This window comes from Scyliorhinus torazame, chromosome 14 (genome assembly GCF_047496885.1).
Source record: "Scyliorhinus torazame isolate Kashiwa2021f chromosome 14, sScyTor2.1, whole genome shotgun sequence".
NCBI lineage: Eukaryota > Metazoa > Chordata > Chondrichthyes > Carcharhiniformes > Scyliorhinidae > Scyliorhinus > Scyliorhinus torazame.
In genome coordinates, this window is record NC_092720.1 from 220,717,198 (window position 1) to 220,741,781 (window position 24,584).

The following is a 24,584-nucleotide window of genomic DNA, read 5'->3' on the forward strand; positions in this document are numbered from 1 at the left end:
AGTCTCTTCCGCCTCCGCAGTGATGGAGACGGGGGCGGAGGCGGAAGGGAAAGAGTGCCCTCACGGCACAGGCCCGCCCGCGGATCGGTGGGCCCCGATTGCGGGCCAGGCCACCGTGGGGGCACCTCCCGGGGCCAGATCACCCCGCGCCCCCCCCCCAGGACCCCGGAGCCCGCCCACGCCGCCTTGTCCCGCCGTTCAAAAGGTGGTTTAATCCACGCCGGCGGGACAGGCAATTTATCGGCAGGACTTCGGCCCATCCAGGCCGGAGAATCGAGCGGGGGGGCCCGCCAACCGGCGCGGCCCGATACCCGCCCCAGCCGAATATCCGGTACCGGAGACTTCGGCAACCGGCGGGGGCGGGATTCACGGCAGCCCCCGGCAATTCTCCAACCCGGCGGGGGGTCGGATAATGACGCCCGTGCTGTTAGGTAATTTGGACATTCTGAATTCTCCCCCTGTGTACCCGAACAGGCGCCGGAGTGTGGCGACTAGCGGCTTTTCACAGTAACTTCATTGCAGTGTTAATGTAAGCCTACTTGTAACAATAAAGATTATTACAAAGATAAACATTATTATCATTATCTGTGCGAGGTGAACTTTGAACCTTCGGTTGCTCAATAGTGTTCCGAGACTTTTCGTCATCCCGGACAGCAGTGTCTGTGACAGATTCAGGAGGAGGTAGTGGTGCAGTGGTATTGTCATTGAACTCGTAATCCAGAGACCCAGAGCAAGGTCTGGGACTCGGGTTCAAATCCCGCCACGACAGATGGTGAAAATTGAATTCAATAAAACTCTGGGGCGACATTCTCCGACCCCCCGCCGGGTCGGAGAATCGCCGGGGGCTGGCGTGAATCCCGCCCCTGCCGGTTGCCGAAGCCTCCGGCACCGGATATTCGGCGGGGGCGGGAATCGCGCCGCGCCGATTGGCGGGCCCCCCCGCTCGATTCCCCGGCCCGGATGGGCCGAAGTCCCGCCGATAAATTGCCTGTCCCGCCGGCGTAAATTAAATCACCTACCTTACCGGCGGGACAAGGCGGAGCGGACGGGCTCCGGGGTCCTGGTGGGGGGCGCGGGGCGATCTGGCCCGGGGGGTGCCCCCACGGTGGCCTGGCCCGCGATCGGGGCCCACCGATCCGCGGGCGGGCCTGTGCCGTGGGGGCACTCTTTCCCTTCCGCCTCCGCCACGGTCTCCACCATGGCGGAGGGGGAAGAGACTCCCTCCACTGCGCATGCGTGGGAAACTGTCAGCGGCCGCTGACGCTCCCGCGCATGCACCGCCCGGAGATGTAATTTCCGCGCCAGCTGGCGGGGCACCAAAGACCGTTTCCGCCAGCTGGCGGGGCGGAAATTCCTCCGGCGTCGGCCTAGCCCCTCAATGTTGGGGCTCGGCCCCCAAAGATGCGGAGCATTCCGCACCTTTGGGGCGGCGCGATGCCCGTCTGATTGGCGCCGTTTTGGGCGCCAGTTGGCGGACATCGCGCCGTTTCTGGAGAATTTCGCCCCTGGAATGAAAAGTCTTAAGATAAGGGCCCACTGTGGCGCAGTGGGTTAGCCCTGTTGCCTCACGTCGCTGAGGTCCCAGGTTCAATCCCGGCTCTGGGTCACTGTCCGTGTGGAGTTTGCACATTCTCCCCGTGTTTGCGTGGGTCTCGCCCCCACAACCCAAAGATGTGCAGGCTAAGTGGATTGGCCACACTAAATTACCCCTTAACTGGAAAAAATGAATTGGGCACTCTAAAAAAAATTTTTTAAAGTCTTAAGATGACATTGTTGATTGTAAAAACCTATCTGGGTCACTAATGTCCTTTAGGGAAGGAAATCTACCATCCTTACCTGATCTGGCCTACATGTGACTCCAGACCCACAGCAATGTGGTGAACTCTCAAATGCTGTCTGAAATGGAGGGCAGTTAGGGACAGGCAATAAATGCAGGCCCAGGCAGCGACGCTCACAACCTCTAAAAATGAATTTTAAAAAGGTGGCCACTGTGACAAATGGTGTCAAATAAGGTCGAAAAACTCAGCACCTGTCTTTAAATCTGTTTTCAATGTAAGTGGTGAGGGCCAGTACCTAGTTGACGCAAAGGACTTCTATGATTGTGGATGAGGTGTTCAAGGATTTTACATGGGGCCAACAGGAGATCGATTAGATCTAGGTGCGAGTATGGGTTCGTTTACGAGATTTGGCGGTGACGTTTCTTTGGAATGGTGTTGGAGTTTATGGCCATCGTGTAAAACCGGGTCAGCCAGGCAAGAGCTCGGGGCCCCAGGTATTTCATAAATTCTGCCGCAATATTGTCATATCCTGCTGTCTTGCCACACATCAAGCCCTCTAGCACCTTCTTCAGTTCCACAACCTCAAAGGGGACAGGGCTGATGTCTTCTTTGTGTTGCTGATGGTGTTCTTGCCTTAGTTCACCCTGGAAGTTTCTTTTGGTGTTTTTGTCCTGAAGTGCCTTCGCTATGGCAAGCAGGTGGCTGGAAACTTTGAAGATGTAACTAGTACAGTTGACAAGGGGGAGCCAGTAAATGTGGTATATTTGGATTTTCAGAAGGCGTTTGACAAAGTTCCGCATAAGAGATTATTGTGCAAAATTAAAGCGCATGGGATTGGGGGAAGTGTATTGAGCTGGATAGAAAACTGGTTGGCAGAGAGGAAACAAAGAGCAGGAATTAATGGGTCCTTTTAAACTTGGCAGGCAATAACCAGTGGGGTGCCACAGGGATCGGCGCTGGGACCCCAGATATTCACAATATATATTAATGATTTGGATAAGGGAATAAAATGTAACATCTCAAAGTTTGCAGCTGACACCAGGTTGGGTGGGAGGGTGAACTGGACGAGGATGCAGGGTTCCTACAGCAAGATCTGGACAGGTTGGGCGAGCGGGCAAATCAATGGCAGATGCAGTATAATTTGGATAAGTGTGAGGTTATTCACTTTGGAAGCAAAAACAGGAAGGCAGATTACTACCTGAACGGTTGTAAATTGGGAGAGGGGAGTGTGCAGCGGGACCTGGGTGTCCTTGTGCACCATTCGCTGAAGGTAAGCATGCAGATGCAGCAGGCGGTAAAGAAGGCTAATGGTATGTTGGCCTTCATTGCGAGAGGTTTCGAGTACAGAAGCAGGGATGTGTTGTTGCATGGGTCTTGGTGAGGCCACACCTGGAGTATTGTGGGCAGTTTTGCTCTCCTTCTCTGAGGAAGGATGGTCTTGCTCTCGAGGGAGTGCAGCGAGGGTTTACCAGACTGATTCCAGGGATGGCTGGACTGTCATATGAGGAGAGATTGACTAGGTTAGGATTGTTCTTGCTGGAGTTCAGAAGAATGAGGGGATCTCATAGAGACTTATAAAATGGGGCAGCATGTTGTACAGTGGGTAGCACTGTTGCTTCACAGCGCCAGGGTCCCGGGTTCGATTCTCGGCTTGGGTCACTGTCTGTGCGGAGTCTGCACGTTCTCCTCGTGTCTGCGTGGGTTTCCTCCGGTTTCCTCCCACGTGTCCCGAAAGACGTGCTGTTAGGTAATTTGGACATTCTGAATTCTCCCTCTGTGTACCCGAACAGGCGCCGGAGTGTGGCGACTAGGGGCTTTTCACAGTAACTTCACTGCAGTGTTAATGTAAGCCTACTTGTGACAATAAAGATTATTATTCAAAAATTCTAACAGGACTAGACAGGGTAGATGCAGGGAAGATGTTACCATTGATGGGTGTGTCCAGAACCTGGGGCGAAATTCTCCTACCCGCCCCGCCACATTTCTGCGCCGACCGGCCGGCGGGAGTCTCCGTAACACCGGCCGGTCAATGGGATTTCCCATCTTGGGGCACCCCCACGCCGTCGGGAAACCCCCGAGCGCCGGCAGAACGGAGACTCCCGCCGGCGGAGAATGACGCCCCAGGGGTCACAGCCTGAGGATTCAGGGTAAACCATTTCGGACAGAGATAAGGAGGCATTTCTTCACACAAAGAGTGGTGAGTCTGTGGAATTCATTACCACAGGAAGTAGTTGATGCTAAAACATTGAATATATTCACGAGGCGGCTGGATATCGCACTTGGGGAGAATGGGATCAAAGGCTATGGGGAGAAAGCAGGATTAGGCTATTGAGCTGGATGATCAGCCATGATGGCGATGAATGGCGGAGCAGGCTCGAAGGGCCAAAAGGCTTCCTCCTGCTCCTATCTTCTACGTATCGATGTAACATGGTTGGGAGTAACTGTAATAATACGAGACCCCAGAAGGGGACATGATCTCCCCGTGGGACTCATGGAAGGCGGGCTCCTCCGCTAGTGGGCAGAGGTACATCAGTTGGGCCTCGTACAAATCGCCTCATAAAAGCCGACCCGGAGGAACCAGTGAGAGCAATAGTCCCGTGTGAGACCTTGGGGCTGTTAGCCACGCTGCCGCTTTTACTTTTGTGGCCGAACTAAACTTCTTTTGGATTTACCTTCTCTGGCCTCCTGACCTTTTGTACAAACATAGCAAATTGCAGTGGTTCACCACACAGGGATGCAGGTGGGAGCTCATATTCAGACAGAAAAGGCAGAATCTGTGAGGAGTTAAACAAGGCTGGAATACTCGTCTAGATTGGGCAAGTGGAAGAATCACGACAGCTGAAAAGAAAGCCTCATCATTGCACGAGACAGTTCTATGGAAAAGCTACAGGGCACGGAGAACTGAGTATCGACTTGAAGGACTGTGTAAACTACCGGTAAAGGGCGGGGGGGGGGGGGGGTGGGTTCTGCGAGTTGGGTCTCCATTGCCAGCTGAAGCCTTCCTTCTGGGAAAGTGGCCAACCTATTGTTTTCATAGAATTTACAGTGCAGAAGGAGGCCATTCGGCCCATTGAGTCTGCACCGGCTCTTGGAAAGAGCACCCTACCCAAGGTCAACACCTCCACCTATCCCCATAACCCAGTAACCCCACCCAACACTAAGGGCAATTTTGGACACTAAGGGCAATTTATCATGGCCAATCCACCTAACCTGCACATCTTTGGACTGTGGAAGAAAACCGGAGCACCCGGAGGAAACCCACGCACACACGGGGAGGATGTGCAGACTCCACACAGACAGTGACCCAAGCCGGAATCGAACCTGGGACCCTGGAGCTGTGAAGCAATTGTGCTATCCACAATGCTACCGTGCTGCCCGTTTTGCTCCCTGTTCTTCTGCCCCTCGATGGCAAGAGTCTGAGTGCCACTCTCCCTGTCACCTGCAGCACCATAGACAGCTGTTTCCCAAAGGCCAAATCTCCCTCTGCACTATTCACCCTTTGACGTAACAGAGGTAATTCCCTCTGGAGACTACGACTGGCTCCCCGCTGGATACCCTCCTCCATTCAGTTGATCTGTCCCAAGTCGGGTGTACAGTCCATATGCCCCTGTGAACACACTCTGAACAAGTTCCTGAATAACTTTGGTCCCATTTGGGATTGTGAACCCAGCTTAACTCCCCCTCCAATTTATGAGCATTGCTGGCGGAATAAATAATGTAACGAAACTAACACACCAAGGCTGGCACAGGTATTTTGTCGGATCTGTCTACATCCATTCTTGTAGGATCCGAAAATTCAGCCGCGTGACTCCCTTGTTTAAGTTCTGCACGCACGTTTAGATTAAAAACTTTGCACGCTTTATTTGTGACAGACTTGAACCATTCCAGCAAAGCAGCAACATGTTACAGCAGTAAGAGAAAATGAAACATTCTGTCCCGACTCTAACAGTTCACAGTGATCGCAATGACAATGATTATCTATGTCCTGGCAACTATTCCAGCCGATGCTTTTCATGTGGACGATTCACTGTAGCCCTCCTCCAAAGTGTTATATTCCAGAAAGTCAGTTGATGAAGGGTAGAACGAGCCAATATTTACACATTATTACATTGTGTTGTGTCACATTACCAGTGTGCTAAATGGCACAGATTTCAATAGAATCATAGAATTTACAGTGCAGAAGGAGGCCATTCAGCCCATCGAGTCTGCACCGTCCCTTGGAAAGAGCACCCTACCCAAGCCCACACCTCCACCCTATCCCCATAACCCAGTAACCCCACCCAACCTTTTTGGACACCTAGGGTAATTTGGCGTGACCAACCCACCTAACCCGCACATCTTTGGGAGGAAACCGGAGCACCCGGGAGAAACCCCGCAGACACGGGGAGAACGTGCAGACTCCGCACAGACAGTGACCCAAGCCGGGAATCGAACCTGGGACCCTGGCGCTGTGAAGCAACTGCGATAACCTCTGCGCTACCATGCCGCCCAGAAATCCAAGGCTGGGCAATGTGGGCCATCAGCAGCAACAGAATTATACTCAACCGCAATCTGTAACCTCAAGGTCTGACATATCACCCACTTGACCATTACCATCAAGCCATGGGGTCAACCTTAGTGCAATGAAGAGTGCAGGAGGGCATACACCAGACATGCCTAGAAATGAGGTGTCAACCTGGTGAAGCTACAACACAGGACTACTTGTGCCAAACAGCATAAGCAGCAAGCAATAGACAGAGCTAAGCGATTCTACAACCAACGCATCAGATCTAAGCTCTGCAGCCCTGCCACATCCAGCATGCATGATGGTGGACAATTAAACAACTCATTGGAGGAGGAAGCTCCACCAATATCCCCATCCTCAGTGATGGAGGAGACCAGAACATCAGTACGCAACATCAGGCTGAAGCATCTGCATCAATCTTCAGCCAGAAGGGTCGAGTGGATTATCCATCTTGGTCTTCTCCGGAGGTCCCCTGAATCACAGATGCCAGTGCTGAGCCAATTTGATTCACCCCTCGTGATATCAAGAAACAGCTGGAGGTACTGGATACTGCAAAGGCTATGGGCCCTGAGAATACCACTGTCTGTGCGGAGTCTGCACGTTCTCCCAGCGTCTGCGTGGGTTTCCTCCGGGTGCTCCGGTTTCCTCCCACAGTCCAAAGATGTGCAGGTTAGGTGGATTGGCCATGATAAATTGCCCTTCGTGTCCAAAAAGGTTAAGTGGGGTTACTGGGATAAAGGGGATAGGTTGGAGGTGTGGGGCCTAAGTCGGGTGCTCTTTCCAAGGGCCAGTGCAGACTCAATGGGCCGAATGGCCTCCTCCTGCACTGTGAATTCTACGATTCTATGAAAACTGGAAGGGGTCATCAACAGTATTATCAAGCTACGCTCAGGATCATGTCTTGGGCCCAACCATCTTCAGCTTCTTCATCAATGACCTCCCTTCCATTATAAGATCAGAAATGGGGATGTTTGCTGTTGATTGCACAATGTTCAGCACCATTCATGACTCCTCAGATACTGAAGCAGTCAGCTGTCCAAATGCAGCAAGACCTGGACAATATCCAGGCTTGGACTGACAAGTGACAAGTAGCTTTTGTGCCACATGAGTGCCCGGCAATGACCATCTCCAACACAAGAGGATCTAACCATCGCCCTTGACATCCAATGGCTTTACCATAGCTGAATCCCTCACTATCAACATCCTGGGCGTTATCATTGAACCGTACTAGCCATATAGAGACTGTGGTTACCAGAGTAGATCAAAGGCGAGGAATCCTGCAGTGAGCAACTCACCTGACTCCCCAAAGCCTGTCCACCATCTACAAGGCACAAGTCAAGAGGATGATGGAATACTATCCACTTGTGTGGATGAGTGTAGCTCCAACAACGCTCAAGAAGCTCGACAAGCAGCCCACATGATTGCTACCCCTCCCACAAACATTCAATCCCTTCACCACCGATGAACAGTGTCTGCCTTGTGTACCATCTATTCACAGCAGATTTGGGCAACACAGTAGCACAAGTAGATAGCACTGTGGCTTCACAGCGCCAGGGACCCAGGTTCGATTCCCCGCTGGGTCACTGTCTGTGCGGAGTTTGCACGTTCCCCCCGTGTCTGCGTGGGTTTGCTCCGGTTTCCTCCCACAGTCCAGAGATTAGGTTAGGTGGTTGACCATGCTAAATTGCCCTTAGTATCCAAAAAGGTCAGGAGGGGTTATTGGGTTACGGTGCTAGGGTGGAAGTGAGGGCTTAAGTGGGTCGGTGCAGACCCGATGGGCCGAATAGCCTCCTTCTGCACTGTCTGTTTTATGTTCACTGCAGGAATTTACCAAAGCACCTCCGGCAGAATCTTCGTCACCCATGAGCAGGAGGAATTCGCCCCTCTTGGGCAGCAACACAACGATGGGAGGAGTATCTCCCCAGTCGCCAGATCTAGCCTCAGGACCCGCATGTAATCGCTTCCCCACCGGACATCCCACCGTTCGCTGTCAGCTTGTCCAGCCCCAGGGTCTTCCCCTTGAGAGCCTGTGGTGCTGGTCAGCAAAGCCAGGCTAAGGGGAGCATCGATTCACTCCACATCCTTCAGATCAACCTTCAACAGGTCCTCCCACAAAGCTCTGTGCATCCTCTTGGATGGATCCGGAGTGAACAGAGCACTGTAATAGGCTTGGGCCTGGGCAATGACAAGACTGTCATCATTCGCAGCTCCAGGAGCTGCTTACCTTTTTTCCAGTGACTCGCAGAAGGAGGAATCACGGTCCAGGTCCAGGAAAGAACTGGATCTGTGACCTCACAAACTCAGGACCCGAAAAACTGCAGGTCCCTCAGCGCGCCCTTCTTCTCTCCGAACACCTTCCTCTCGGCCGGGCCTGACTGAGATGGGCGTCCAGGGCGAGCGCCTGCCGCTCCAACCCCTCGGCCCTGTCCTTCTGCCTCGTCAACTCCCCTTACATATTCCAAACAGAAGATGTGAGCTTTGCCCACCCACCACCATACCCTCAAAGAGGGAAAACCTCCCTACTTCCTTCACCAATCCAGAGCGGTCCCTCACCTCAAGGGTACGGTTGAAATCTCCCCCAAATATGATGGTGCACTCACCAGCATCAATGGAGCCATGATTCGGGGATATTTCTTCAAGAAGCACGCTTGCTGTGTGCAGCCTTGGGAGCACACACTTTCACTAGGTGAAGCAGTACCTCCCCCAACTGGTCAGTGAGATGGAGCAAGCGGCCTAGCAGGGGTTCCTTGACCCTCACAATCCTTTAGTGAAAATATGGGACTAGCAAAATGGTCATACCGCTGGAACTGGAGGCAAGGTGGCTGTTGTAAACTACTCCTTATTATTGTAGGAGTCTCCCGGAACAATGTGGGTTCCCTGCAGGAAGCACACTTCATACACCTCCTCCTTAAGGAGTGAGAAATTGAGGATCTCTGTTCACGTTAATATTGCGGCTGGCTATGGCTGTCTTCATGACAAGAGCTTAGTGCAACCACCAGCAACACCCGACTGTGGGGAGGGAGTCACTCGTGATCCTCCACTCCCTCAGCAGCCTTGTGAGGAATGCCGTGGGCTGGCTGAGCTCGATTTGGCTCACATCCTTGCTCATGTCCCCATGGTCTTCAGATCAGGACGGATGGACCTGACGAGCAAGTGTCACCTCCGACCATAGATCGAGGGCCAGATGGGCGTTGCCATGCTGACTAAATTGTCGGCCAGATGGGGCCTTCCCCTCCCCCACCACCCAATGACACAGTGTGTGGGGCCTTTTAATCAAACCTTCAATCAGGTCCTGAGGGATATTGGCCCTCATTGACCTCGCCTGTCCCAGCCTCCAGTGCGTCCGACTTGGTGACAAGTGACTGGATAATGCCAAGTGTGTCCTCCGGCCCCTCCCTCAGACAGGGGTCCTCACACATCCCCGAGAGGCACAGGCCGGACCAGAGGGATCTGTCACACTCTCCAGAGCAATGATGACCCCCCCTGACAGTCTGTGATAATGGGAGGGAGCAGGATCCTCAGAGGACACCAATCCCTCTTCTGCAGAGGAATAAAGCCCTCCCCTCCACCACTCCCATCTACAAGAATCATTTGGAGGCCGGGATAAAACTCCCATCCTCCTGGATTGTCACTATCTGGGGACAGATTTTCAGGGGTTCTGTGTTTTTACCACCATCAGTGTTACATGGACAGAAATAAGGATAGAGTTTCTCAGTGAATGTCCCAGTGAAAGTGTAGATATGGGATTTGTTATCTGAGTTATAAAAGGAAACCTTCCCTCCCTCATAATCCAGGCAGACTCGAATCTTTCTCGGCTGCACACTCAGCTGTCGGGGTTTCAATGACTTCTCACAAGCCCAGCATTTATTCCCCTCTCTCAGGATCATTGTCCAGTATCCGTTATCTGGATTCAGGGCAGTGATTTCCCCCTTCCTGTTTACGGATTCCTTGGCCACACCCAAATCCCAGTCAGTCTTGTTTCCCACCTCCACCTCCCAGGAATGTTTCCCTGATGTGAATCCCTCCGATCCCAAGACACAGGCACAGGGATCGAATCTCCCCGGATTGCTGGGGACCTGCTGTCGTTTCCTGGTGTATCTCACGGCGCTCAGGTCCTCAGCCACGAGAAGCTTAGGATGGGCTGTGTTCGGGTCGAAGGTGACTGGAGCTGGGAACAGATGGACACGGATAAAATGTTAGTCCCTCTCACTGTAACTTTCACAGCCGGTTAGTGATTGGCAAAATCAGCAAGGAACCAGAATTAGAAATTCATCCCCCGGGGAAGAGTTTAAACAGCGCACAGGGGCAATGGGAAAACACCACCAAGGGAGACAATGGAGTGCAGGAGAGGAGTAGGCAAAGAGAGAGGGAATGAGAAGGCAGGACTCACAGAGAGTGAGTGCAACAAGCAGAATGAAGGAGAAAGCGTGACATGCAAAGAACGTGACGGGCAAAGGGGAAGAGGAGGCATGACAAAGAGAGAGTGACAGAGGAGAGGGGCGTGACAAAAAGAGGTTGACAAACAACAGCGTTACAAGGGAGAGCACACGACATGGAACAAGGTCTCACAGGATCTAGTGCCAGAATAAACAGATGGATGTGACAAATAATAATCTTTTTATTGTCACAAGCAGGCTTACATTAATCCTGCAATTAAGTTACTGTGAAAACACGCTAGTCACCACATTCCAGCGCCTGTTCAGGTACACGGAGGGAGAATTCAGAATGTCCAAATTAACCTCTTGATTACTTAAATAGAAGGGTCAACTCAACTATAATCAAATTATAATGAGCTGAATGCAGGTTTTCCTTAAACAGTTACAGAACATTACACCGAGTTTTCATAAACATTGCGCATGGAAGTCCTGTCAAGTAAAAATGCAAAACTCAGAACTAGAGGTATAGAAGATCTTAATTTTTTAATGCAATATCTACAAATCTACATGTTATCGTAACAAAGTAACATTTTCATGCAAATCTTTTCAAGACTGCAAAAGATTTTGGTAAGAAAAATTGCCTGTGCTGTAAATTACATTTATTTTAAGACCTAGAATTAGGGTAAAATATGTTTTAATCATAGAATCATGGATTTTACAGTGCAGAAGGAGGCCATTTGGCCCTTCGAGTCTGCACCAGCCCTTGGAAAGAGCACCCTACCCAAGCCCACACCTCCACCCTATCCCAGTAGCCCAACCCGACCCAATCTTTTTGGACACTAAGGGCAATTTATCATGGCCAATCCACCTAACCTGCACATCCTTGGACTGTGGAAGGAAAGCAGAGCACTCGGAGGAAACCCACGCAGACAAGGGAAGAACATACAGAGTCCGCTCAGAGAAGCCAAAATCGAACCTGGGACCCTGGAGCTGTGAAGCAACTGTTCTACCCACTGTGTTACCGTGCCACCCTTATTCTTTTCAACTTCAAGACCTGCGTTTTACTCTAGCTCTCTTGCTGTTGAAAATTTATTTGGACAGTCTGAACCTGTGTCCTGGTGAGCAAGGGCGCAATAATTATACACAATTTCTTATGGGATTGGCAGTTACACTCAGAGCAACTGCTTCAGAAAGGAGGGGGGAACTCTCAGTGGTGAAGGAGAGAATTGGGAGAAGACAGGTTATTTAGCTGAGTAGCAAAGAGATTACTCTGCAAATCACTGCGGTATGCCTAACCTCGGAGTTCTCATGTCACCATTTAGTGCCAAAAGTACTTAGTATCTATAATCTTAACAAGGGGCTGGATCTCCGTTTCAGGGACTATGTCCCCACGCCGTCGGAAAAACTGTGGCCTTTCACGCCAGAAATATCGTGAATCTAGCAGCTTTTGCCACAGATACGGGCCCCCAAACCTCCGGGTCAGAGGCCGCACATGAGCAGAGTGGCAAACTCTGCGGGAACGCTGGGGGGGGGGGGGGGTGGCCTGTGGGGGAGGGAGGGGGGCTCCTTCACCGGGGTGGCCTTTGATGGGGTCAGGCCCACGATCGGGGCGCACCGATCGGCGGGCCGGCCTCCTTCCGCGCGCGGGCCAGAATAGGTCGTGCCCGGGCCCTGTTCGCGCCATCGTGAAACGCGGCGGCGTACACGACGGCGCGAACACTTGGCCGCCATATCGGAGAATCACTCCCCATATATCTTCCCATAAAATATGGGTTTGATCCCGACTCTGGGTCACTGTCTGTGTGGAGTTTGCACATTCTCCCCGTGTCCGCGTGAGTTTCACCCCCACAACAAAAGATGCAGGGTAGGTGGATTGGCCACGCTAAATTGCCCTTAATTGGAAAAAATGAATTGGGTACTCTATATGTATTTTTAAAAAATCTTCTCATAAAATAGAAATTGGAAGTTATAGTAATAGCTTGTTCAAGTTTCGCTTTGGGATTTGGGCAGCCAGGTACTTATCTCCTGCCCATATCATGAGATGGGCGTTATTGCGAAGTGGAAAAAACATTCAGGTAAACAGAATGGATGGCCCTAAACTCACTGCTCATCTCAACTACCCGGGAGGACCCCATACTTGTCCCGTACAGGGTGTTTGGGAATCTGGTGGAGGATTCAGGGCAGGAATCCACCCTGGGGGATGAGGTATTTATGTTGACGACTCTAGTTTTGTGGAAGAGGGAAAAAGAAAAAGGGATTCTGGATGAATGATCCACAAAGGGAGGTTGCATGAACCATATCCCTTCCCAATACTATGAGTGTCCAGCGGGTGGAGCTCGTCACTGCCACTATCTGATCTGACAGTTCTGTATTTTAACAGAAAACTGACTGAAGTAAAATCTAATCCGTTACAAATACAATTCTATATTTATTCTAAAGAGACTGATCCCTTCTACTAATAACCGAGAGAGCTGTTTAATAGCTGGGGTCAGGAAGCTCACACCCACCTGTATTAATCACCGTCAGCATCTTTTTCCACACTCTGTACTGCAGTGAGCCAATGTACTTCCCCACATTTATTAACGGGTAAACCTCCTGTGGCTCTGGGAGAGTTCGCTTTAGTCTGAAACAGGAGATAAAGGTCAGTGTTGGATCATTCCAGGCTGGGCGAGAAATAGGTTAGAAATTAAAATCAAATCAAGGGGGTGAATTTTACCTTTCCTGTAAATCCGGAAATTTCTGTGGAACAAGAACAATTATTACTGTTTGTGTTTGGAGAACATTTTATCACAAAAAGTAAAGTAACAGACTGGATTCCACAGGAAAGTACACTTTAAATGGAGAAAGTTATTGGGCTGTCCTCACTGGACTGTGAGTTACCTCACAATGGGCAGGGGGAGTGGCCATATAATTCTTCAGGTGACCTTCCCATGGGGCTCTCCTCATCCACTCTGGGGTGGGTGAGGCAGCACGTTTTTGTCCCCCATGCTCAACGTTCAGGCTGGCACAAGGAGTTCAGGGACAGAGTGGAAGCCTGAAAGGTCACCCTGCTGAGGCCTCAAATGGGAAGAAGAGGAGGTCGACTACATCAATAGCCTCCTTAACGTCGGGCCACCCCGAACCAACGTCGGGTCACTGTGAATGACAGAATCCCTACAGTGCAGAAAGAGGCCATTCAGCCCATCAAGTCTGCACCCACCCTCCGAAAGTGCGCCCTGCCTAGGCCCACTCCCTAACACTAGCCTTGTAACCCTACCTAACACTATGGTCACTGAGGGGCAATTTAGCACGACCAATCCACCTAACCTGTGAATGCTTCTCCCATCTCCTATCCCCACCCTTTCCACCAGCATCCATTCGCCCCCGTCTACCCATCGTCTGAGGGCCTCATCTTCCATTCCTTTCTGACACATCCAAAACCTACATGGTCCTGGACTTGAGGGACTAAGACTCTGGGAATTGCTTGTAGACCTTTAGAATCCCGATGGTGTAGAAGGAGGCCATTTGGCTCATTATGCCTGCACCAACGCTCTGAAAGAGCACCCTGCCCAGGCCCACTCCCTCACCTGCTCCCTGTAACCCCACCTAACGTCGTATCATTGGACACTAAGGAGCAATTTAGCATAGCCAATTCACCTAACCTGCACATCTTTGGACTATGGGAGAAAACCAGAGCACCTGGAGAAAACCCACGCACACACGGGGAAAACATACAAATTCCACACAGCTACCCAAGGTTGGAATCAAACCCGGGCCCCTGGTACCGGCCAATCAGATCCAGGAGGCATGACTTCCTCCTGAGTGAGGGATGGAGGTTCGATCTCCAGCTATGTCCTGGATGTTTCTGTGAATCTATAATTGGCAGCCTCTGACCACATCCCCTTTCACTTCTTTTTCTCAGCAGAAAGCACAACTTATGTAGATGCGGTCAGAGCCTTTCAATCATAGCTAGATATTCATAAACATTGAGGTTAACCTCAAAGCTGGGTGCTTGAGATGCATTCAAGCGTGAAGGGAAATTAAAATGCACAATCCTGAGAGTCAGATATCTGGAAGTAATTGTCCTGTCAATCACAAGGTACTAAAAGCTATTTCTCTTTGAATAGAAATCTTGCAAATCAAATGATCTGAGGGGGTTTAAAGCCTTTTGACGTGGTTTGGATTTCAATGAAGCCCAGGACACCTGTAAATCTGACTGTCAGAATTATTCATTTTAATTTCCCTTCACGCTTGAATGCATCTCAAGTACCCGACTTTGAAGTTAAAGCTGCTGCTTTCAATACTTCTGTCTGAGGCAGCAGGTGTAATGGACAGTTAAGTGAACAAACAGGGATTGTTCACTGTTTCTGCTTGGACTGCTCTTTAGTTTTCAGGGACGTCTGACAAATGGGGGGTCTCTGAGGTCTCTGATGGGGGAACTCATAGAGGGGTCTCAAGGGGGTGTCTCAAAGGGGGATCTGATGGGGGTCTAGGGCGTCTCTGATGGGGGGGATTGGTGGGAGAGGCAGGATTAGCATTGCGGGGTCAATGGGCCTCCCAATACCCACCTGACCAGCCTGTCCATATCATCCTGTAATCTACGGTTCTCATTGTACATTCCCTTGCCTTGTTAGTCCTTCCAAAATACATTCCTCACACTTTCAGGATTAAATCAATTTTCTACTGTCCTGCCCATCTGACCGGCCCATCTATACTGTCCTTTAATGTAAGGCTTTTCTCCTCCTCGATATTTACCACCAATTTTGTGTAATCTGCAAATTTACTGACAGTACTCTCCACATTCGCATCTAGACCCTTTATTCTGAAACTGTGCACTCTGGTCCTAGACTCTCCCATGAGGGAAACATCCTCTCAGCATCGACCCTGTCAGCCCCTTAACAATCCAATATGCTTCAATGAGATCATCTCTCATTCTTCTGAATTCCAATGAGTAGAGTCCCAACCTGTTTAACCTTTTCTCATTAGACATCCCTCCATTCCAGGGATCATCCTGGTGAACCTTCTCTGAACAGCCTCCATTGAAATAATATCTTTCCTTAAATAAGGGACCAAAACTGCTCCCAGTGCTCCAGATGTGTTCTCACCAATACCTTATACAGTTGCAGCAAGACTTCCCGACTCTTATCCTCCAACCCCCTTGGAATGCGGGCCAACATTCCATTAACCTTCCTGATTACCTGCTGTACCTGTCTGCGAGCTTTCTGTGTTTCGTATACAAGATCCCCAAGTCCCTCTGTGTCACAGCTTTCTGCAGTTTTTCTCCATTCAAATAATACTCTGTTCCAACATGAACACTTCACATTTTCCCACATTATGCTCTATGTGCCAACTATTTTCCCACATACTTATGTTATGGGCCAGGGTTTAGAGAACCGCAAAGTGTATCATACTCACTAGCACGTGGCACCAGCGATTACAACCTTTAACGTCCTGCTTTTCAATCTGCTACCCAGCGCCCCAAATTCTTGCTGCAAGGCCTCACTGCTCTTTCTACCGATGTCATTGTTACCAATGTGAACCACGACCTCCGTCTGCACGCCCTCCCCCTTCAGAACGCCTTGTAGCCGCTGGGATTGAGGGGAGTGCATTGAGATGGATAAAAAAAAGCTGGTTGGCAGGCAGGAAACAGAGTAGCGTCTTTTTCCAAAGAGTAGGAAGTAATTAGTGGGGCACAACAGAGATCGGTGATCTGGGTGGGGGTGGGGGGGGGGGGGGGGGGGGGCAGCTGCGAGGAGGACGCGGAGATACTTCAATGGCCAAGTTGAGCAAGTGGGGAATAATATAGATGCAGTATAATGTGTATAAATGTGGGGTGAGATTTTCCGTTTCCCGATGGCGATTTTGTAATCGACGATCGGGTGGAGAGTCCATTTTTACGATGGAACCGGGGGCGGCGCCTGTTTTACGCAGGTTTTGCATGTTCCGCCCCCTCCAAGACAGCGTCATCGCGCTGCACGCCTCGGGATGTCACCTGAAGGCCCTCCCCCGATACTCTGTCCCCGATGGGCCGAGTTCACGACGGCGCAGGGGGCGTGTGGTCCCAGCCATACGGGAACCCGGTGTGGCGGCTGTGGACTGCGTCCAGCGCCGCCACAGTCAGGCGGGAGCCGTGCTGCTGGCCGGAGGGGCTTCGGCAGGGGGACTGGTGGGGAGGTGGCAAAGGGGTGGCAAGGGGCTGTCTATGGGGGCACTATCTAACAGGCCAGATCCACGCACAACCGGCGCCATGATGTACGGCGCGATCCTGCCGGTCGTCGCCGTGCGCGGACCCGGCAATTCTCCGGCCGTTTATTTTGTGGAGGCCGGGCGTTTTACGTGGTGCAGCTAGCCTCACCCGTCAGAGGATTGCTGAGGGGGCGCCGCCGATTTTTCCCATGTAAATCACCACGGATCCTCCGCACTTAGCCTCATAATCGGAGAATCCGGCCTGTGAGGTTATTTACTTTGGTAGTATAAACAGAAATTATTATCTGAATGGCTACAAATTGGAAGAGAGGAATGTGCAATGACAACTGGATGTCCTTGTAAACCAGCCACTGAAGGTCTCCTTATCTGAGGAAGGATGTTCTGGCTATAGAAGGAGTACAGCGAAGGAGTAGCAGACTGATTCCAGGGATGGTGGGATTGACGTTTGAAAAGAGATTGAGTAGCATCTGCTCTGCCTTTTGGCTCAGATCTGGTGTGTCTCTCTTGTGGGGACCATGAATTGGATTCAATTTGAACTGGTTTTTGGAGCAGGCAAGGAGCTGGATTAGGGGTTTTGCCCCTGTCCACGCTCTGAGCCCTGGCTTTGTAACTCTGATAAAGTAATAAAAAAAGAAGAGATTGAGTCGGTTAGGATTATATTCACTGGAGGTCAGAAGAATGAGGGGGGAATCTCATAGAAACATACAAATTTCTAACAGGACTGGACAGGGTAGATGCAGGAAGGATGTTCCCGATGGTGTTGGTGTCCAGAACCACAGGGCTCACTGTCTGAGGATACGGGGTAGACCATTTAGGATTTTGATGAGGAGGAAGTTCTTCACCCGGAGAGTAGTGAGACTGGAATTTGCTACCACAGAGAGTAGTTGAGGTCAGAACATTGTGTGTTATAAAGAAGCAGTTAGATATAGAACTTGGGGCAAAACGGATCAACGGATACGAAGTGATTGCGTTGGATGGTCAGCCATGATCATAATGAATAGTAGAGCAGGCTCAAAGGGCCGAGTGGCCGCCTTCTGCTCCTATTTTCTATGTCTAAGAGCCCTGGAGTTCTCTCAATGTCCTGGTCAACGTTTATCCCTTAACCAACAGTGTTCATGTCGATGAATGAACAGCTCAATACACAGCAGAGAATTCACTAAAGTAAATACTCAGGGATTCACTGAACTCCCTGGGAAATTCTGAAATCAAATTGATCTTAATTTGAATGTTTTCAGTGTGGAGACTCTCCTTTCTCACTCTCTGAACATTGAACTATTTAACTGCTGGGAGGAAGCTTTACCTATCTGTGTATTGTGTTATTCATTCTGTGGTAACACGGACTGCAACACGATGCAGATAAACGATAAAGCATACACCAAACGTAGGCGTTGGTTCAATAAGATTTATTGAACTTCAGTAACGAAGCACACAGCTGCCTGTGGGTTGACTCTCTGCTACGCTAAGTAAACTAACTCGAACTATCCAGACCAGGCTCGCTCTGATCCACGTGGAGAAGGTGTTGAATGATTTGTACACCCTGACTGTCACTACAATTGTCACCAGTGGAAAGAGGCGGAGTGCTGATGCCTCGTGTGTTTTATAGTTGGAAGCCCCCCTCTGGTGTTCTGCCTAGTGATTGGTTGTGTTCTGTTCTGTATGTTGATTGGCTCACCTGGGTGTCTGTCACTGCCTGCTTTTACCTCATGATGTGCATGGGTGCATATTATGACATGTATCTGACCCTGTGGAGAGCTCTCTCCTGGACAGAATCATTCCAGTTCTAGCCGGGGAGGAGCCAAGCATTGGAAACATGGTCCTGCCTGGCTGGATCCTGGACTGTAGTTCCCAGTCTCAGACCAACAACTGGAAATGTCCACTCGGGGGAGAATGGTCTGACCATTCGGAGGGTTTCTTTCACTGGATGAAGCTGATTTTCTTCATTGTTTAATTTGATGAAACTATCCCTCTATAATATTACAGTAAACAAGCTCCAGAGTTAGTCATTTCCGTGTTAAAGAGCCGTCAGTGATCCTGGGTGTGAGACAGAGGAAATCAAATGTGACAGGTGATGGGGTTGTTTTGGTCGGTGAGTTTTATATTCTGGATTTTGATGACACAACCTGCTCATTCTTCAAGACGGTGAAGGAGAGAAAAATAAATAAGCAGTTACCGTTAAAAACTTGATGTTGTCCTGTTCCCTCAGCTCTTGTTCAGTCTCCTGAACAGTGACTGAAAGCGATGAGATTTCCTCCGTTATCTTCTCAATCCTCTCCTTCATCTCCTGACTCTTTTTCTCTTTCTCCAGTTTCAGATCTTCCAACTCAATCCTCTCTTCCTCACGGAGAAACTGGTGAAGCTTTTCAAATTGGGCTTTAATCTGTTTCTCTGTCTTTACACTTTGGTCCTTTGGGAAATATCAGTGAGATTGAAAATTAATGAGGATTTTTAAAAGGTTGTTCAACCTGAACAGTTCTGTTCAGATCGGAATATTCCGGAGAAAAATATTCCCAATCCAGTTAATTCCCAATGCTGATAATCTGAGATGTGTATATGATTTATTTGATACAGAGAAAGTTGTTATCCACATCAGTGAGATCGAGTTAATAGATTTGATATATTGAATAATAGATTACCACATGATAATTTATTCAGGAGAGAGAGCTTTAGCTGAGAATTAATACCATGTCCATTTCACGCTGGCAGGACTGGCCAGGAAACGACGGCCGCTCGGCCCATCAGGGCCCGGAGAATTGCCGGGGGGGGAGCTGCTGCTAACGGCCCCCGACCGCCGCGGCGTAAACCCCGCCCAAAAACCGGCGCCGGAGAATATGGCAGCCGGCGTCAGAGCGCCGGGTCGGGAATCGCGCCGCCCCCTGGGGATTCTCCGACCCGGCGGGGGGTCGGAGAATCCCGCCCAAGAAGCTGGGGCGTCATTCTCCGACCCCCCGCCGGGTCGGAGAATGGCCGTTGGCTGCCGTGAATCCCGCCCCCGCCGAAGTCTCCGGTACCGGAGATTGGGCGGGGGCGGGAATCGGGCCGCGCCGGTTGGCGGGACCCCCGCTCAATTCTCCGGCCCGGATGGGCCGAAGTCCCGCCCAGAAAATGCCTGTCCCGCCGGCGTAAATTAAAGTAGGTATTTACCGGCGGGACCAGGCGGGCTCCGGGGTCCTGGGGGGGGGGCGCGGGGCGATCTGACCTCGGGGGGTGCCCCCACGGTGGCCTGGCCCGCGATCGGGGCCCACCGATCCGCGGGCGGGCCAGTGCCGTGGGGGCACTCTTTCCCTTCCGCCTCCGCCACGGCCTCCACCATGGCGGAGGCGGAAGTGACGCTTCCCACTGCGCGGAGTATTCCCCACCTTTGGGGCGGCGCGGTGTCCGTCTGATTGGCGCCGATTTGGGCGCCAGTCGGCGGACATCGCGCCGTTGGGGGAGAATTTCGCCCCTGATTTCTCTATTTGTTTTAGTCGTGACTATCTTGTATTTAAATCCAAACAGAAATATCTTCCCTTTGTTGAGGCAACTGAATCCTTCCTTAAGCTCTTCCTCAATTTTAAAGGTCTGCGCCCGGCCATCCTTCACCTTTGTGTTTTCCAGGGGAAAGAGCCACAGCCTGCTGAATCTTTCCAAATGGGTTTAAGCTCTTAGGTCTGTATTATCCTTGTAATTCGTTTTGCCGCCTTCACCACTGCCTTTTTGTACTTGTATTAGAGAGATCTACATTTCTGCAAGTGTGCACAGAATAAGGAACAAAATAACATCAGGAGTACCTGAATGTGGGTCAATGTTTTCTCATAATCACTTTTCATCGCATTCCACTCCTCCTCCTGGACTGTTTTCAGGAAGGTTCGCAGCTCAGCCTGAACAAAAACATCAATTAATTTATATAATTTGCAGGAATAAACAGGCAGACAGTGAATCTTCTTGTGGTTCACGGTGCAGAGACGTACAGCGTTATCTAAAGTTTAACTTTTCCTGGCAGGCGCCCAGTACGCGGAGTTCGTTAGGCTGGAAGGCGACGCTTCTCAACGCCGGAGTGAACCGATAACAGAATTTCTGGGCCGGTTGCGCTAACTCGCAAGTGTTTTGCGAGTTCGAACCAACATTATCAGAGGTGCTGCGAGACTGGTTGGTTTGCGGAATCAGAGACGGGGCGACCCAAGAACGTTTATTGAGTCAGACTGATCTGGACCTGAAAAAGCAACCGAGATTGCATTGTCCCGCTTTCCAGGAGCTCCGAGGAATGCCCGGCAAGGGGCGGAGTGGCCCCCTCCCGGGCGGCAATCTGGGACTCCCACCGTTGGGGCGCACACAGACAGACCAGGAACGACGGCACAAATTCCCCGCCAATGGACGGCGTGCACCCTGTACACCGTTGTTTCCTGATGTGCGGAATGAGGGCACCGCGCCAAAGCGAGACAGAGAGGCAGACGCCAACAGGACACTTCACCCAAACCACCACTGCCACACGACGACCGCTCCTCATGGGTCCGTCCGCCTTTGGGGGGATTAGATAATTTCAATCAACCGGGCATCCCACTGGATCGATATCTGGTGCTGAAGAACGAGATTCAGCGGCGTCCACCCTTTACCAAGCTCGACATGAGCCCTGCCTATCCCCAGTTAGTTTTGGATCCATCCTCCTGAAGGTACGTGACCATCAACGCACAATGGGGGTCGTACGAATATACCAGGCTGCCATTCGGGATCTCATCAGCATGGCCCACATTCCAAAGGGGAATGTGGAATATTCTCCGAGGGTTCACCTGGACAATGTGCTAATCACTGGTTCCTCCCACCCCGAGCATCTAAAAAACTAGAGGCCATGCGGCGCAGAAAATGCGTGTTCCACGCAACTGAAGTGCTGTATTTGGGCTACAGGGTTGACACTCACGGACTGCACCTGGTGGACGATAAGGTTCGGGCCATCTGACAGGCGCCTGTACCAAGGGGTCCCACGGAGCCCCGTTCAGTTCTGGGCCTGGTCAACTAAGTTCATCCTGATTTTGGCGGCGGTTTCGGCCCCGCTGCAGCAGGGGGAGTTTGCTAAAGTTAAGCAGTGATTGTCGTCTTCTCACCTGCTGACTCACTTCGAATTGACGAAACCCTTGTTGCTCACGTGTCACGTCTCGCCCTACAGGTTTGGGCCATTTTGGCACACAGGAGGAATGATGGTACTCAGAGGCCCATTGAGTTCGCTTTACGCATCCAGAGCGAAATTATACCCAAAGAGTAAATGAAAGATTGGCATTGGTGTTCAGCACAGACATAGACATACAATTTACAGGGCAGAAGGAGGCCATTCGACCCGTCGAGCCTGCACTAGCCCTTGGAAAGAGCACCCCACTTAAGCCCACAACTCCGCCCCATACCCGTAGCCCAGCAATCCCTTTGGACACTAAGAGCAATTTATCACGGCCAATCCACCTAACCTGCACGTCTTTGGACTGTGGGAGGAAACCGGAGCTCCCGGAGGAAACCCACGCAGACACAGGGAGACCGTGCAGACTCCGCACAGACAGTGATTGAACCTGGGACCCTGGCGCTGTGAAGCAACAGTGCTAACCACTGTGCTACCGTGCCGGCGTTCGACGATTCCATCAATATGTCTACGGCCAGGTGTTTATAGCTTTTACCGACTATAAACCGCTTGTGGGGTTATTCATAGAGGACAAGGCCCGGTGGCGTCCACCCACTTTCAGCGTTGGGCTCTCTTCCGGCAGTGTAGGAGTATATTTTGGAGCATCGCACAGAAACGAAGATTCCCCACGCGGTTGCTCTCAGCCGCCTTCCGCTGCCCACCAGCATGCCAAGGGCAGCGGCATCAGACAAGGTAGTCGCAACCTTCCATTTTATGGACTCATTGCCGGTAACGGCGGGCTAAGAAAAGGCTTGGACACAGATTGGCCCGCTGCTAGCCAGGGTCTTTCACATCAGACTGTACGAGGCACTGCACCGTGCCGTCCCAGAAGACCAAAGGGCTTTTACCATGGAAGTGGCGGAAGAGCGTAGTGGGCGGCATCCTCTTGTGGGGCTACAGGGTGATCATCCCCAATCGTTGCCAGGAGGCCATTTTGCAGGACCTTCATAGTGGACACCCAGGTGACTCCAAAATGAAGGTGTCGGCCCGGAGCTAGGTGTGGTGGCCCGGCATCAAGAACTTGGCGAAACAGTGCACCCATTGGCAGGAGCACCAGAAGCTTCCTCCGGCAGCTCCATTTCACCCATGGGAATGGCCAGACCAGCCATGGTCCCGCCTCCCTGTGGATTTCGCAGGCCCCTTCCAGGGGGCAATGTACCTACTGACAGTGGACAAACACTCCAAATGGATGGATGTACACGGAACGACGATGATCATGTCGCGTGCCACCACCGAACGACTCCGGCAGCCCTGGAGTGCTGGCGGACTCCCGGAAGTCCCCGTGTCGGACAATGGCACCTCATTTAGGAGTTCGGACTTTGCTGATTTTATGAAGCAAAATGGAGTCCGACATGTCCGCACAGCGCCCTGTCACCCATATTGAACGGGTTGACGGAACGTGCCGGACAAACTTTCAAACTCAGATGAGAAAACAGAATGTGGGTGAGGTGGGTGAACCTGCTTTCTATTCCACGATAGAACCGCGCCGTATGCTACTACCGGGGTGATGCCAGCTGAGCTCATGATGGGCCTTCGCAAGTACACGCAGTTGAGCCTCGTTTCATCGGAGATTGGGGATAAGGTAAGGTCCGTGACCAGCAGGAACACACCAGAGCGCAGCAAACTGGGCTTCTGACAGAATTCGCCACTGCCGACTCTGTTTCCATCCGGAATGTTACTGAATTGTGCATGGAATCCGGGAACAGTCGGACAACCCACCGGGCCAGCCTCATGTCCGGTGAAATGCAGGAGAAAGACCCAAATCGGCACGTGAACCGTCTTCGAAGCCGGGTGGAACAGGTACCCGAGGGCCGACGACGGATTCCAAGACCGGTGGTGACCCTCCCTCCGGAGCAGTTGCCAATCAACCAGGAAGCGACGCTTCCCGGCCCATTATACCCCTCCAGGCGCAGAGTGGAGGATGCTGGGTAATCAGCATTTAGCGAACAGGACAAAGGAGGAGAAACCTAAATAAAACCCGAAATTCTGCGACTGACATCGCTTCCGAGTGGTCGCTTGCCAAGTCTTCACACAGAGGAATTGGTCTGCTTGAGTTTCCTACTCCTTGGTATTTAACCGGATTGCTTTGTGCTTTTCAAGAGGCTTTGGTGAAAGTTACAAAATTCAGGCTTCCTTTAAACTTGTGGAACATAAATAGGGAACAAATTTCGCAGACCGCCACTTCCCAGTGAGGATAATCTCCTCGTATTTTCTACCAGAAAAGAGATTAAAAAAGAAATTAAAGTTTGCCTCAAATTCTCTGACGTTTTTGGATTCATTTTCCAACTTGATTATTATCGATTTGATAACATTCCGTACAAGAGGATTTGCTTAACTGAGCAAATATTTTACAAAGTGACCATGCCCACCATCTTGACCCCTCCACTGTTACGAAATTATCAAACAACTTATCCAATATCCAGTACTGGATGAGCAGAAATTTCTTCCAATTAAATATTTGGAAGAATAAAGCCATTGGGCACCATCCTCTTTTTCGCTGCGCTTTTTCTGTGCAGCATGGCCATTGCAAGCCTCGTTCCCGGGATCTATCCCGCTCGTAGCGCCTCGCGAGATTCAACGCGATCTCTCAAGATGTTGCACGG

At 51.1% G+C, this 24,584-nt stretch overlaps 1 protein-coding gene across 1 annotated transcript in view; it reads right to left on the minus strand.

Moving 5' to 3' along the window:
- Positions 1-24,584, minus strand: part of LOC140389179 (uncharacterized) — a 160,613-nt gene that overhangs the window by 44,609 nt on the left and 91,420 nt on the right. The window contains exons 10-14 of the mRNA XM_072473340.1: positions 20,612-20,701; positions 19,015-19,248; positions 13,375-13,397; positions 13,166-13,281; positions 9,882-10,450 (exon numbers count right to left, since the gene is read on the minus strand). Coding sequence (XP_072329441.1) covers positions 9,882-10,450; positions 13,166-13,281; positions 13,375-13,397; positions 19,015-19,248; positions 20,612-20,701 — 1,032 coding nt within the window. The remainder of the gene's footprint in view (positions 1-9,881; positions 10,451-13,165; positions 13,282-13,374; positions 13,398-19,014; positions 19,249-20,611; positions 20,702-24,584) is intronic.